This window comes from Athene cunicularia, assembly GCF_003259725.1.
Source record: "Athene cunicularia isolate RWA chromosome 1 unlocalized genomic scaffold, athCun1 chr1_part1, whole genome shotgun sequence".
NCBI classification, from domain to species: Eukaryota; Metazoa; Chordata; class Aves; order Strigiformes; family Strigidae; genus Athene; species Athene cunicularia.
Window position 1 is genome coordinate 2,583,336 of NW_020799091.1, and position 16,377 is coordinate 2,599,712.

The window sequence follows — 16,377 nt, forward strand, 5'->3', positions numbered from 1 at the left end:
AATATGGAGACGACTTCCCTCCCTGTCCCTGTGACCAGGGGAATGTCCTCAAAAGCCTACTCCGGGGTATTTATTTTCAGGGAAAACAGATCTCATGGCTTCACAAATGAACAGGATTTTAACCTCTTCACAAGAGAGGGAATCGCGCTATGCAGCAGCCCTCTTTGCAATTCTTACTGCACACGCATCCCAAATTTTACTTTAATTTGATGCTATGGCTTTGAGATGTTTCACTGGCTGGGAGGGTTTGGTGCAAGGTCCTTTTCTACCCCCACACATCTGTTACCTGCGTGATGGCACAGACAAACTGAGCTTGCCACAGAAACACAGCGCTACATCAAGCACTTGGGGCAAAAACTAACAACCCGACAGATCTTGGGTACAAGACCTCAATCACTTGGCATCTTGGACTGAGCTGTCCCTACACAGAAGTCAATGTTTGTGCTGATTTTGAACTAATGTACCGTCTTGCAGCAGCATTTCCCAGGCTCGGTCCTTCTGCGCTGGTACCGCTTCCACCGGCAGCTGTAGAAACCAGCCAGGCAGGAGATGAAGGGCTGATGCTCATACCTCTGCAGCAAGCGCCGACGTACCACCTTCAGCTTCCCAAACTTGAGCCTCTTGAGGCTGGTGGAACTGGCCTCCATCTGAGTGGCTTTATCTCATCTTCCTCCTGAAACGAGACCACAAGTTTTATGGGGAGACTGTAACCCTCCTTTCCTTTTGGGTAAGATTTTCATATCAGAAAGAAAAGATGAAGTTTTCTCATCAGGACCAGCAGGAAAGGGTGCTGAGGACATCCCATTTAATTGTATATACCAAAGTGGGATGTCTAACAGAAAAGCATGGTCATTGCAAGCCCTGTCAGCAGTCAGTGGTACTCCTGGTTGTAACTTAGGTAATCCGAATCACCTCTTAGGAAGCCTCCACCTCGTTTTGACTATACAGGGGGCTTTGGAAAATGAAATCACCAACTTAAGCAATCCATGAAGATTCTCAGATCATGTCAGATGAAGCTGAGCCTAGACTTAGCCATGGGAATCGGTTCAACTTCACGGTGACCTGTCCACAACCTGCTACCAGTTTAACTAGTTCACGTAGGGAAGAGACTAACACTCTCCAGGTAAACATCTCTCTTATCCTGGCAACATCTCTACAGCACTGCAGAGACTGATCCCTTAGGAAAAAAATATTTCCTGACTTAAAGACCTTTATTTAGCACAGTTTTTCAAGGGTGGAAAGAGTAGCTGTAAAGATGCACACGTGGGAGATCTCTTCATAATCGAGATTTTAAACAAAGAAGTTGGTGGTAAATTGCAACCAATGTAGTAAACAGCAAAGCAAACAGCACAGGAGTTTGTGCCAGCAAAGAGCAGCTCACCCAGCAGGACACTATCAAGACTGCAGAGAAAGTTTTAGAAAAAAAAAAAAGTCTTGTGTGGGCATACAAAGAAGCCCCATTATCCAGCACTTCTTTAGAGTAGAGATATCCAGCAACGTTTTTCTGTTGCATTAAAAAGTGTCATCGTATCCTCGAGTCCATATCGACCATGTACAAATCCAGGCATGCCTGCTCCAAAGTCCCAGTTTAGGACTCCAAATTCCCTGATTTATCTGATGTGATAGCAGTCATTTAAGAACCAGAATGAACAACTTGCAGCACTGTAGACACGGATGAAATGCACACACAAATTGTTTGCAAAGAACCCAGAGACCAGTGTGTCTTTACAGAAATCGGTGGATAGAGCCTTGCAAATTGACACTCCCCAAAACCCTATCAGTCTGCAGAAAGCACAAATAAAACAGAGACGTGAGACGCAAGTTATAAGTGAAATGACGCATCCCTGGTACCCTTTCCAAATATCCCAGCCCACCGGCAGCAAGGAGAGAGGATGGAAACGAAACAGAAGGGGGTTTTGTTTGGATCATTACTAATTGAGCAGTGACCAAGTGTGCCATGCCCTGAATGCCTTCCTGAGACAGACATGTCTGCACATCCAGGACAGTCACAGGGAAACACACGCTCTTGGATACAGTGGGGTTAAGCCATGCCTAGAAGCTCAGCAGTATCAGATCTGGGCACTAGGAGTAAAAAATTGATGCTGATCTCATGTGGTGATCCTGCTCTAGAATTACTCAGAGCACAGGCAGGGGTGTGGGTGTTATGCCACTGGCGAGTGGTGCTGATAACAGCTGATCCTTCTGTCTTCATCATTCATCCTCAGGTAAACCTGGCATAAACCCAGCAAGTACTAAGTTACCCCAGCCACAGTTTTTAATACATTAGAACCGTCAGAGCTCTTACCAGAAGGATGTTATGTGCCACGGGGGTTGCAGCATTTGTTACCTCCTAGGAGGATCCCTAAACCATGAGTTCCCCCGTCACTGCACCATGGCACCTGCTCCTGCCCAATCCTTCTCCTTTGGCAACAGGAGTTCAGGACACTGCACCAAAACAGTTGGCTTTGCTGTCAGAAGGCCATGAGGTTTGTTACTCACATTCCTGGTGTGAGCGCGAGGCTCACACATCAATATTTACCTATGAACACATAAGATTTGACAGGAAAACAGAGATAACAGAGAGATCTCAAAACACTGTTCGCTCCATCTGGCTGGTTACAACCGCATGTCGGGTGTTAAATCTAAGGGTTAGTCTTTCACCCTCATAAAAATCGTCTGTGATGGAGCTCCCAAGACAGACTAATTCGGTCCAAACTAACTTTAACATTAAAAGTTTTTTCCCAATGTCCAGTCTCCTGTGGTACAGTTTAAGCCCACTACTTCGTGCTCTGTTCATGGTGGATATAAAGAACAGCTTAAACTTTTCCTCCGTTACATATTTCACTGCCGTTTGGATGTCTTCACCTACCCCCTCTCTAGACTGAGCAACCCCATATTTTCTAGTCTTTCCTTGTAGTTCATGTTTTCTCCTCTTCAGGACATCCTTGTACGGTGTCCCCAGCCACCTGTTATCTGGGATTTTCCTTGCAATTCCCATGGTTTTCGACACATGGTAGCTATAACAGGACATGGTGAACAACTCACAGCCCCTTCAGGGCAGACCCGTTCACAGGCTACTCGACACTTGCAATATCCAGTTTCTCTCATGCATCGAACACAGCCTTGGCCTTGGTCATCTGAATGCGTAAATAAGTCACACTGGACTCACCCCCCAGTGGCAAGGGAAAGGTGTTTTCAGCTTTGTGCACCACAGCACTTAAGAACATCTCTATATTTAAGAATTTAATGAACCTTAGTCTTCCTATGCAAGTCATCTCTTCAAACCCAGGGGTTGTGGGGGAAAGGACCCTTCATTGCAGGGGAGGCTGGGGAGGGAAGAAGAGAGGAACACAGCCTCCTTTCCACAACGACCTCCAACAACCCCTGGCCTTCTCAAACACATCAGATTGGCCAAAGATGAGCGAAAACCTTCGTATCTCACACCCCCTGAATCCCCACTGACCACGTTACCCAAGGTGTTTAGGGTACCACAGCAGTAAGCAGCTTCATAAAACCTTTCATATCTACAAAGAGCATAACCTGACCCCTGCTTTGGGCTCTGGCTTCTGCTGGCACAGCATCCATCCATCCCTCTTCCTTGCCCTGCCTCTTCTCTTTCTCTTCCCAAAGACCTTGTCCCTCCTTTCCCAGGCCCCAACAGACAGAGCTACCTTGCCCAGGTGCCATTCTGCAGCTTGCAAAGAGCCAAAGCATCCCACAAAAGCAATAATCCTAGACTGAACTTTCATCTTGTTGAGCACACACGCTTTCTGACATATCTCCACTCAAGTAAATGGAGATATATGGTCCTACAAGAGACAATCTGGCTTGCTAAGGAGATGTGTGGTCCCCACAGGCCAATCACTCTTAGCTAGTTAAGTGATGCTAGGCTGAAGTTACAAAGTGCTGTTGCTTCAGGAGCATTTCAGGAGCTTGGGGTTTTGAAGGGTGTTTCCACCAGGATGAGGAGGTATGGTTGGCGTACAGGAGCTCTTTGATGCAATCCAGTGTCTGAACGTACAGCAGAAACATCACCAGCAGCAGAAGGAAGAACACAGTGCAATCCCTTTCCTTTTTTTTGGGATGCCAGACCAGGACTAGGTATCCATCACAGGCTCAGACCTCAGAGCCCTCGGCGCTCAAAGGGGATACCCTGCCCAAGAGCTGACCCCAAACAAAGTCCTCAGGGCATGGTGGCACTCAGCCCTTGCCAAACATTGGGAAACGGCACTTAGGAGGCTTAAGTTTAGACATCTGAGTTCATAGATTCTGCGTCCAGAAAAATGATTCTTTGGAGCTGTTTGTAAGAAGGAGCCCATCGCTCTCTTCCATTCTTTACCAGCATCTGCTCTTCCTCTCTGACATGAGATGACTAGGGAATGAGAGCTACTGTGGCTGAAGCCCTCTCCTCTGCTTGAAAGAGAAATGGCTATGCAAAAAAAGTGACCTTGCAGTCATCTCGCAGTCCCATCTACAAGTACAACCAGAGACCAACAGTGGCTAGAGACCAGGGAAGCCAATAAACCCATTGTACCACATCTACTGGGATTACCAAGCTCTCATCCAGAGCAGAAACCATGCTGCCAAGCCTCAGATCATGACTTCACCCAGGGCTGCTCCTGCTCCCTCTGGGCATACAGCACTCACGTAGCAAACGGGAGACTCTGAGCCACTCTGCCCCACAGCTGTAGGGGACTGCTGGGTCCCTGCTGAGGAATGAAGCACAAGACATGCTTGAGGCATTAGACAAAAGGCAATGTTTGTGTGTAGATGCAAAGGGAAGAGTTGACAGGAATCAGGAAGGGCAGGGACAGCTCAACAAATATCTGGGCTACTTCACCCTGAAGACAGTGACCCCTAAGAAGAGCTCATCTCCCTCTGCAGCTCTGCAAGATGCAAGTGTCTGTGATGAATTTACACTGTGTTGTTGCTGGTATCAGCAAACACTCCAGTGGTCACTCCAGGAGAAGTCCAGGAGAAACGTCTCTTAGCGGTGACAAGTCCTGTGTGAGGATGAGGAAGACAAACAGAAGGGCAGTCAGAAACTCAGCTCAACAGGCACTCAGATCTCCAGGCACTCCTTTCTTCTCTTTGTCTCTCTTTCCACACAGGCATCACTCCCTCCCTTTTACCTCCACATCTCCTCCCAGGTTCCTGCCCTCAGGTACACCTCTATGTGCTCAGATATTTGCGTTCAGTTTAATGCAAGCTCCCCCCTTACACCTCAGCCACCCTTCAGGTTCTCCATGACCCTGCAGCTCCACGGTTTCATCCTTGCTATCAAATTCCCAGCCTGCTTTCCAGCTGTGACACGGCATTCAGAAGCCATAACATCTCTCCCAAGGTCTGGCTGAACCTGCAATGCCTCAGGCTGCATCAAATATTTCAACATTTGAATTCACAAGCGTCTTGATCCTAACAAAGATAATATCCCCGCATCTGGGCTCAGCAAAAACCTAAGGGGCAAACAACACCGCAACATATGGTAGAAGCAGAAGCCAAAGGACAGGAAGTCTGCGTTAGAACTGAGAACAGTTCAGTCATTTCCAGGATGTAGCAAGAGGCCTTACAGTGCTTGCATCTAGATTTGAAGCACAGCACCCCTAAAATTTAGATGTCGTCTGCAATCCCTGCCCATCTCCACCAGGCAAAAGTAAATGGATAGAGGAGGGAAACAGCAAACTTAAATCCATTCACTGGGAAAGCCATGGGAGCAAAGAGCAAGCAGGAAAACATACATCAGTGGGAGAGCAAAGTTTAGGACTTCTTAGCAAGTGAGCCATGACAGCAGTAACATATGTTTTTCAGCTCCATAAACCCAAGAGACCTCAGGTCTTTCCCTTGCAAACAGAGACTTTGTTTGCTCGCAGATAAGAGTCCCCATAATCGCAGGCAGTTGGACAGGGCTGCTCTTTTCTCACTGCTTGACAGAGAATGAAGAAAACCATGAGAAATAGCCTGAGGGGATGATGGAGGAAGGAGCAGGAGAGAAAAAGCAGGAAACGTTTACAGCCACAGAGCCTGAATGCAGAAGGTACTGCAAGAAGAGCTGGCTTGAGATGCCAGTGCACAAGCAAAGGGAAAAAGCTCTTGTCTTTTTTTGGTGCTGCAGAGCTGGGGCGTTCATCTTTCAAAGGGTAAACAGGCACAGCAGCCAAATTTGGCATTGCCCCATAGCTTTTTCCCTGTGTCTTTTAAGTATTCCTTTCCTTTCGCCTGCATCTCCCCAGTTCTCTCCCACACAATATCCTACAACATGTGGGCTGGTGGGTGCAGGGCTCTTTCCAGATATCACAAACACATTCCCCAATCCACTGCAAGAAGAGAGTTGGAAAAAAATATTACGTGGGTACCAGGAGCCATGTGAGGGACATGGAGATGGTCATCTCTCAGCACCTGAGCATGGCCAGCTTGCCCTGAGTGTCTTGATGGTGTCAGAAGGCAGGAGACAGGAGCAATGCTCACTTTGCCCATACCAAGGGATTCAGAGAGAAAGGGAACCTCATGCTAGGGGAGGGAGGTGCCTTGAGCCTGAGCTGGGCCTCCCTGGCACCTGCAACTGCCTTGCATGGGGACTTCTGGTGCCATCCCACCACTCCCTGGGGCATCGTTTCCTGCCTTTCCACCTGGGAGCCTTCCGCAGCATCGCAGCAAGCAGTAAGTGAAAAGGAGCAAAATCAACCTCCTGGCAAGCTGGGGGTTGATCACCGTCACCATGAGCTGCGCACAGACCTTGTCACCAGCCAGAAAAGCTCAGCAAAGAGCATACCTTAAACCTGTATGTTTGCCCAAGGCTCTGGATCACAGCCTAGGATCCCTTTTATTTCACCACCGTCCTCTTCCCGTTTCTTTTCAGGGAGTTAATGAGGTTAAACACGGGAAAGGAAAAAGGATCAAAGAAAATGAAGCTAGTCCTAACCTTCCTATGACATGGAATATACTGGATATCCTTTCCTTTCCCTGACAGATAATTGTAATTTATCACTAAGACTTTCAACAGTTTCTTTATAAACCCTAATTATACCTTACTTATATGTGGGATCCCGGGGAGTATGTGCAGCTCAAGACAAACACGTGCAAAATACATTTCATTAACCGATTAGCTGTTGGCTTTGAGGTGCCGTTAGTGCAAAGAGACAACAGGGCTTAACACAAGAAACAATGAATGAATGTGGAAGGCCTTAACAAGGAATAACTGTTCCTGCAACTGCAGGGACAATATTTATCCGCTTTATTTGTTGTAGTAGACTTCCAACATGCAATGTCTGTGGTTTTTTGAAGCTACGGGGAGGTTTCCACCAAGGTTAACGCCCTGTATTTTGTAATATGCCACCACACTTTGACCAGATGCAAATAATCAGACACATTTCTACCAAACTAACCTACAAATACAACCAGAATGCTGCATCCGCTATGGGATAATAAGGGACTTACCCCCATCACAGAGGACTCTGCGCTACAGTCTAAAGGTCAGACACCCAGTAGGAGCTGTGCTGGACATGCACAGCTCAATGTTGCTCAGTTTTCAGTCCCAGTGTCTGCTGAAACCAGGATTCGTCTGTGGTCACATGCAAATGCTTTAAGGCAAGATCTTCTGAGGCAACCAATCAATTTTGTGAGGTCAATTTGACAAGCCCTGAGGAACCCCCATTGCTGGGGATGAGTGATATGGGTTTGGTAACAGTGCTACCGGCCCCAAACTTCTACACATATCCCTACATGGTGAAGCAAACCTCACTCCAAGGTAGGACCTATTCACCTTAAAACAAAACCAAGCGTTAGCCATGAGAATTTAGGATAGAAAACCCCACCTTAATCTCTGGCTTTATTCCAGAGTGACCACCACAAGAAATAAAGCTCCAACGCCGAACCACATTTTTGCACAGATCACTCTTTCCTTCCCCAAAAAATGTTCGGTGTCTCCCTACTCCTTCAAGGTACCTCTCTCAATAGTTTTTCATTTTTGCAGCATGTTTGTCCCCAGCGTCCAGCCCCCAGAGATGACTCATGATCCACAAACACTTGCAGAAACCTCTTTTAAACATAATCATCGTCATTAGAAATTACAGCTGCTTTTCTTCATCTTCAAAGCACTTTACGGGCTATGTTAACAAATGCGTGCCCAGAAAATTACTGGCCAAGGCTCAGAGCATTTACAATGGGTTTTATACAGATGCTTTCAGCTTCGTGTGGAAACAGGCAAGGGGAAATCATCATGTCTGTAAAACGGTCTCACGGTGCTACAATAGATTTTCCCTCTCGCCTGCTAGGAGCAAAATGAATGTTTTGAATAAAGCTGATGAATAGTGAGAAAAAAAAAAAAAAAAGGGGGGACTTCACAAATGCCATGCTGTTGGCTGGACTCAGGCATATTCCCATCCATTATTATTACTCAGAAACCTCCCAAAAGAGCCAAGCAGTTTCAGTTCTGCATCCCTCCATTGCAAAATGCAAAACATGGGTCTGAAACATACAGGAACAATTTTGGCTATGGAAACTTTCCTTTGAGGGGGAATGGGAGGTTATTCCAAGAACAGCTGTTCAGTGAAGTCTGGGTTTAAATTATTTCTGTCTGAGAGCTTCTTTCTACAGAGCAACACCACACCTACCTTCTAGAGAGATCACAGAATCACAGAATCAGAGCCACAGAATCTAGTTTGGAAAGGACCTTGAAGATCATCCAGCCCAACCATTAACCTCACACTGACAGTTCCCAACTCCCCCAGATCCCTCAGCGCTGGCTCAGCCCGACTCTTCAACCCCTCCAGGGATGGGGACTCCACCACCTCCCTGGGCAGCCCATTCCAACGCCCAACAGCCCCTGCTGGAAAGAAATGCTTCCTGATATCCAGTCTAAACCTTCCCTGGTGCAACTTGAGGCCATTCCCTCTTGTCCTGTCGCTTACTACTAGGCTAAAGAGACTCATCCCCCCTCTCTGCACCCTCCTGGCAGGGAGTTGCCGAGGGCCAGGAGGTCTCCCCTCAGCCTCCTCTTCTCCAGACTGAACCCCCCCAGTTCCCCCAGCCGCTCCCCAGCAGACCTGTGCTCCAGACCCTGCCCCAGCTCCGTTGCCCTTCTCTGGCCACGCTCGAGTCATTCAATGGCCTTTTTGGGGTGAGGGGCCCAGAACTGAACCCAGGAATCGAGGGGCGGCCTCCCCAGTGCCGAGCCCAGGGCTCAGATCCCTTCCCTGTCCCTGCTGGCCACGCCAGTGCTGACACAATCCAGGATGCCATTGGCCTTCTTGGTCGAAATGGTCCTCCCAGTCCACTCTGCTGTTTTTCTGGGATGTTTTGCCCACCCCAACACTCTTTGCAGAATGTTGCACCTCCCCTTCTAGAGGTTCTAGAAAGTTCCAATGGCCCCAACTGTCCTTCTAGAAGCTTCTGTTGCACCACTCAAGCAAAAGTGGCTACCCACAGCCACCACCCCAGCATGTTTGATAGCCATCAGGCCACGCCAGCCCTGGTTCTCCACGGTCCCAAGGACTAAAGCTGAAGCTGCTCCATCGTGGTGGGTCCAGGTGATGAGTGAACAGGAATCTCACCAGTCCCAAAAGGAGGAAAGCGTGACCCATGCCCAACCCAAGGTGTTCTCCTAGCCCCAGGCGGCAACAATTGCTGTCAGATTTATTGATGGTAATGAGGGAGAGGAGATTCTGACCGAGGATAGCAAAGTCCCAAAATCCAGCATCAAATGCTGACTCAAAACCAGCAGAATTTTATACTTTCATGTCTGTTTTCCATATTTTCATCTGTACTAAAATGTGGATAGGGCCTAGTTTAGCCATGGCAGGGCTGGAAAAACTCTGGTACATCAGAAATCTCATTTTTAAAAAGTAGGTATTCACCCGTATGAAATGGCTTGGATGATGTGCTTTTCAGGAATTGCTTTCCCAGGGTATATTCACATGGGTCCTGGTGTAAGAAAGCTCTGATCTAATAACGGGATCTACGGGCACTTCCCCAGCATCACAGAAATGGGCACAAAGCACAAGTAGGTTTGTCCCTGTTGATGCCAGACCCATCAGCAGTGCCCTCTCTCTTTGACCCCGAGCTCCTTCATATAGCTGATATATAACCCAGAAACTTGCTATAGGCCCCCCCTTGGCTCAGTCTTGGGGGTCCCCTATGTAAGGACAGCCAGCCCTTTGGGGAAGCCAGCATCCCTCCTCTGGGCAGTACAGATGGGAAGAAGCAAAAATTAGACCCAAAAGTGGTCAGGAACAGTGACCTTCCTGCTGTGACCACATGGAGATCTTCCATCACCCGTCCAGGTATTGGTCCCAGCTGGCACCAGCAAGATGACCATGTCTAGGTGCCATTTTACTCACCCAAAGAGAATCAGGAGCATCGGTGAGATCATACCTCCAGGTCAAGCCTGAAAATGGAGATTCAGCATGACCAAACTGGGGTGAAATGCTGCTCCTCACTCCTCAGCACAGTCAACAGGAGAAGGGAAGAGTTTTGTCCTCAGCATGGGTGTTGCCACGCAACATCACCGGCAACAACGCGTGCAGCCGTGCCTAGCTCAGCCCCGTGCAGCACACGGGGCACAACACCGGGCTTTGCCCCTGGGTGGCCCGTGGCTTTCTAAGAAGTCACTCTCCCACCATTGAAAAGCCACTGTGGGGAGGCAAAAAGTGCTTCCACGGCTCAAAGACTGCATGGGGCAGGAGGAGGAGGGGGAATAAATCCCTTGCAATATTTAAAAAAAAAAAAAAAAAAAAAAAAAAAAAAAAAAAAAAGGAGCTCAGAAAGGGGAGAAATAATTTCTTTGAAGATAAATCCTACTTTGTGCAATTCAGCATGCCCTGGCTTGGGTCCCTCCCTGCTCCGGTGAATGTCTAAGTGGCTCTTTGTGCCCTGCTGTTAAGGGGAGACAAAGAGATTGGGACGCAGCATGGGGGAACCCCTCTAGCCCCATAGCCCCACTAAGGGCAGCACGCCGCCGTGAACATCGTCTGCGAGGGGAGACTCTGTCCGTCAGCCAAGAGGGGGGATGAAAAGAGGTTTGCAGATTGCATACCTCTGCCCGGCAGCTCTGCAGAATGCTATTCAGTCTGGACAAAGGATGGGGGCCCTAGACGGACACCACGCTGGAGCCCCCAGCACTGGCCCTCCCCCAAGCTCTGGGTGTTAAAGTTCAGATCTTTGAGCAAAACACCCCTGCAAGGAGGGGAGAAAAAGGGAAGAAAGGATGCTTTCCATGCCACCGGCCAGAGGTTTCTCTGTTTAGTTATGCATAGCAAACGCATCAGGGCTGGCCCATTTTTGCACCATAAGAATGTGGTTCTGCTGTTCTTAGGGGAAAATCCTTTCTAGCTAATTAAACACCGCCACATTTCCGCACAAACCATCACAGAAAACTTTTGAACCCACTTCAGACTGAAAGGGTAGTTTGACACACAAGATCCGTGTTCAAATCCCCTGGCCTAACGCCAGCCTACAGCCACAGGGGAGCCGTCACCCAGAGCCTCAGTTTCCCAACTCAGGGGTCTGCCAACTGCTCATTTGATTTTTATCCACCCGCCAGTGTGAGCCATGGAACCTGCTGAGCAAGACAGGAAGATCAGTGCAGACACCCCATGGGCAGAACCTTGATGGGCCTCCTCAGGGCCCAGGACACCCAGCACTCACATCCCAGCAGCCTGGAGGAAGGGAGCAGTTTATTTAGTTGCAGAGCTGTGGGTGGGTGTTTTCATTCCTCCCTTGGTCTTCCTGGAAGAGCAGTTGGACTCCTCTGTGTTTGAGTGGTCACTCTGAGCACCTGGTACAGACAGCGAAGAAAAGGAGTCACAACTCAACTCATCCAAGGGCAGATGAGCTGCGTCGCCCGTGTCCGCAGTGCCAGGACATGAACCCAGCCCAAGACGAAGGGGAGTTCACCACTCAAACCCGGTGAGCCCAGCTCAGCCCTGTGACCCTTCCAGCTCACTTCCAAGGATCTTCTGCATCCTGAGCTTCACAAGCTGCCCTGGTGTTGGCACCAAAGCCCATGGCTACCTGGAAGACATCCCTCATAGAAAATCTCAGACCAGGCGGGCATCAGCTAACCGGATGAGGAAAGTATGCCAGGATCAGGGAGAGCCAGGCACTGCCAAGCACGTGATGGACCTTGCCCTGCTCAGTTTTTCCTTGGTTTAGCTCCTCTGGCACTGGGAGCCCTGGATGTCTGTGCCTGGGTCAAGGCACAAGGGCTCTATGATCACAGCTGGTCAGAGCCAGCACAAACATGCGCCAGCTCAGAGCCAGCAGCCAGCAGGCACGCCTCTGACGTCCCATACGGGCTCTCCTGACACCAGCCCTGGTGACACTTCCAGGTGACGATGTTTTCTGGACCTTTGTTAGAGGCCTTCTCACCTACAGATAGTGTTTCATTTCCTTCCAGCCCAACAAATGCCTCTTTCCAAAAAGCAGTTTCTGCCAGGTGCATCTCAGCCCCCCACTCCGCAGGGAGAGAGGTGGTCAGGGCTGTTTGCTGTCATCCAGCCAGCAGCATGGAGAGGCCAAGGCCACCACTGCCAGGGCCTTGGCTGTGGGTCTATCCCTGCTGCCATGCAAAGGGCAGCCAAAAAATTCTCCATGCGGAGGTACGTGAAGCAGTCACAGGGACCACAGATGGTCCCATGGGTAGGACCACACAGAAGACACCAACAGGCTTACTGAGGGCAATAATTCTCAGCCCGATAGTGCCTCATTCTCACAGAAGAGCCAAAAAATCATCCCCAAAACCAGCATTCATCATGAATTGGAGAGGAATATGGGACAGAATCAGCTTGGTAGCAGGTTGCCAACTGACAGCAGGGAGGGAAGGAAGAGGTCACAGTGGTGAAGCACTAAGACAGGGGCTGGATAATTGAGGGAGTGGAGAAGGTAAAAGGGTTGGTGTCATTCACCTGCATTTCTTGCAAGAACTGGGTTTTGCTCGACCAAAAATTTTTAAAAGCTTTGCAGGGAAAGCAAGCACTTAGGAGAGAACCCCCATGACCCCACAGAACCTTTCTGACTGCTTTAAGGCATGAATCAATTGGTAGCAAGTACATCTTAAGAAATAAGTAGCCTTTTAAAAAGCAATCGTTCTTGCCAGTTCCCCTCCTCCCCACTTTTCTAAAGTGTCTTTTATTCTTCCAGCTCTGGAGACCTTCCAAAATAAGTTCAGTGATTAAGAGCAGCTGCTGAAAGGACTGGACTGAATCAGTGGCAGCAGCCGGGACCACGGGAGCAGAGAGGACTGGACCCATAATTGTCACAGAGGCTCGGTGCTGTGTAAATGTCTCAGGGATTGAAAACCTTCCAGGGGCTTCCAGCCTAATTACAGCTGATGGAGGCTGGAGAAACAAGGTTGTGTTGGAGAACAGAGGAAACGAAGCAGGAGCGTAAGGAAGGGACGGACTCCAGAACGCTTCTACACAAGCAATGAGACCCCAGCCTGAGTGTGCAGGCATACAAGTGATGCTTTGAGCTGCTCCCGTGCTGTGCCCTGCTGGTAGATGTGTTCTTTCTTACACCCAACAGTGGAGCTGACATCAAAACTGCCCCATGGGCAGCAGCCACAACTTCATTCACACTCCCACAACTCCCCGCTCCCAGTCCTGCCCTATCTCCCTGCCTGCTGCTGTTATAGTGCACCACCACCATGGTTAACTTCTTGCCCTGGTCACCTTTCCATTCACGTGTTGACTAAAGAAAAGCACTGGCATACTGTGGTGGATCCAAGAGCCTTCCCTTGGTGCCAGACCTGCAGAGGATGAGTCCCAGGACAGGGTTCATCATCTCCCTCCTGCCATAGCATCATGTGCACTCATATAGACTACAACTGCTCAACCACCAGAAAGGACCTGGACCAGGAGCATGGAGGGTCCATCCTGACCCTGAGAGCAGATCCTCCTCATGCTGAACACAGCATCTTCCCTGGGAACACCACAAAGTCATGCGAGGCAAACAGAGCCAGGAGAATAGGAGCAGTATGAGACCAGGACTGGGGCACGTTCAATCTGTTGAACCCTCTAAAGTATCACTGTTTCTTCTTCCCTCCTTTCTCCTGGAGAGGGCAAGAAATGGAGCAGATGCCAATGTCCTGCTGGTGGGAAGAGTCACAGGGAGCATGAGCCAAGGCCACCTTCCATTTACTGGGATCTCATAAAATGCCAACCCTTCAGCCAGCAAAAAGCAGCAGCCAGCTGTGTGTCCTCAAACGCTGCTGGGAGGGCAGCGTCCAGCACATGAAGAACAAGATGAGGACAAGATGCTGAAGAGATGAGCACCTGCAGGCAGCCTGCTCAGCTCTCTCACACAAGGTGTCCGTAGCTGGAGCAGAGGTCTCAACCTGGAGCCAAGCCTGTGCTGCCCTCAGGGCTCATCCTGCCATGGGTCCAGGGTGCATCACAGATCGTGTCTCCAAGCTGCTCTACCCACACCAGCTCCCTTTCTTTTCTTCCCGTAAGATCTGAAGCTCAAAGGATCTTCCAAACTTCTTATCCTATCTGCTCTTCTAAAAAGTAGCCCAAGACCCTCATTCATCCTACAATCCTACAACCCAAACCACAGGTGGTCACTCCAGGATGAGGTTCAGACCTCCTCCTTCAAAATATCCCAAGACAGTTAGGTTTGGACCGAAGCCAGGCTATTGTTGCACACATGCCCAGCATTGCAATCCGCAGGGAACAACCATCACAGAGCGCCCTCCAGCCTGTCCCCTCCACACAAAGCCACCGAGCTGGGACCTGGCCACGGGGCAGGATCTGCTCCACACCTGTGAGCAGGGAGAAGCACAAGTGTCTCAGCTGATGGGTGATGACTTCTGAAGCCATTTTCACGCAATGAGACACGTTTGCCTGAAGGAGGGCTTCTGAGCTCTGACACAGCAAGGAAATTAAGTGTACATTGTCAAAGGGCCAAATATTAAAAAAAAAAAAAAAAAAAAAAGTAAATTTTGGCTGATATTTTATCACACTAAACACCACTGTATGGTGACAACTTGCGCAGAGGCACTTTGTAAGCTGCAGGTAGTCTCACAAGAAGCTACCACCATCAGATTTAAAGAACTGCATTTTCATGACTATAAAGCTCAAAAGACACCACCCAGTCACCTCCACCACCATGGCATAAGAAAGTCTCAGGACTGGTCATGAAACCCAGCTTTGCCTTTTTCTGCAAAGATTTCAAATTGCCCTGGAAATCTTGCACACCTTTTAAACATTCCAATAGCAAAGTTGGAAAGGAAGCAACAGTTTTGGCTCCTTTCACATTCAGAACATTTTTTTAATTAAAATCCAGCTGGTCCCATGGTACATTATGCTTTTTTGTTTTGTTTTGTTAAATGCAGCTTAAAAGCTCTGAGCAGCTGTAGAAAATTATTTCTGTTCTCTCTTGCCCTTACACCTGGTATCACGTGCCGGAGAATAAGTCCTGAGAGACACTATAATGTGAGATCAGGGTTCCCAAAGAAAACGTAGAAGTGAAGAGGAGGTGATGTACACCATGGGCCGGACATCCAGCTAATCAACTTTTGCACTATCCAACCCAAAGTTGACCTGGGGCTGGTCCCCAGGTTCGTATCAGCTGAGCGTCTGACCTTGAATTAAAATTCACTCTTTCCTAGAAGTGAAAATTCCCCATTTCACTGCTAATTATGGTTATGCCTACAAATAACGTGGCAGTAGTCGGACAACAACAGCAGACTAAAGCCAGGGCCAGATCCTGCTTTCGGCTGTGAACTAAACTCCTCTCCAAACAGTTGCCCATCAAAACTCCCAGGGTGATGTGCAGCGGCGGGGCAAACGTTGGAGCAGAAGGTTGCTTCCAGCCTTTCCAACCAAGTCCTGATTATTTACAGCTGTTCCCAGATGTTACCCTTTCACGGGTTATTTGTTCCCAAGTCGACCTCCCCGTTCACATGCTAGGCGAGCTCAGGGGAAGAAAGAGAGAGGCTCCTTTCTCCCTTTTACTATGGAAACAGCCCTTTATCCCCAAGCACTGCAAACGCTCGGCCGCTGTTTCCCTCCCGCCCCAGCTCCAGCGACCCCACCAGCCACCCACTGCTCCCATCTCATCCCAGCTCCCATTTCTCCCCTCAACAGGTCACAGACAACTGATCCAGCGCAGACCCTGAGAGCGAAGCGGGACTGCTGAGCACCTTCTCCTCCCCAACCAGCCATCAGAAACACCCCTGCTCACAAATCCCCCCCTTCGCTCCCCTTTTGTTAACGGTTCTCCCCATTCTCTGGCTCTTCAGGCATTGTTTCTCGCTGCAATCCAGGCAGGAGCTGGCTCAATCGCCCGTTCTCGCATCCCAACCAACACACTCAAAAGTCCAAAGGAAAAAAAAAAAAAAAGGAAAAGTCAAAGAAATTCCTCCCCACCCCCCCCCACACC

General features: G+C 49.1%; 1 protein-coding gene across 5 annotated transcripts in view; it reads right to left on the bottom strand.

Moving 5' to 3' along the window:
* GDPD4 (glycerophosphodiester phosphodiesterase domain containing 4) overlaps positions 1-16,377 on the bottom strand; it is a 48,121-nt gene that overhangs the window by 31,296 nt on the left and 448 nt on the right. For 4 of the 5 annotated variants that reach the window (XM_026860272.1, XM_026860280.1, XM_026860254.1 and 1 more), the window contains exon 2: positions 465-673. In XM_026860272.1, the coding sequence (XP_026716073.1) occupies positions 465-647 (183 nt within the window). In that variant the 5' untranslated portion in view covers positions 648-673. Of the gene's footprint in view, positions 1-464; positions 674-16,377 lie in introns of those variants that run through there. The other variant, XM_026860289.1, reaches the window with a different exon arrangement.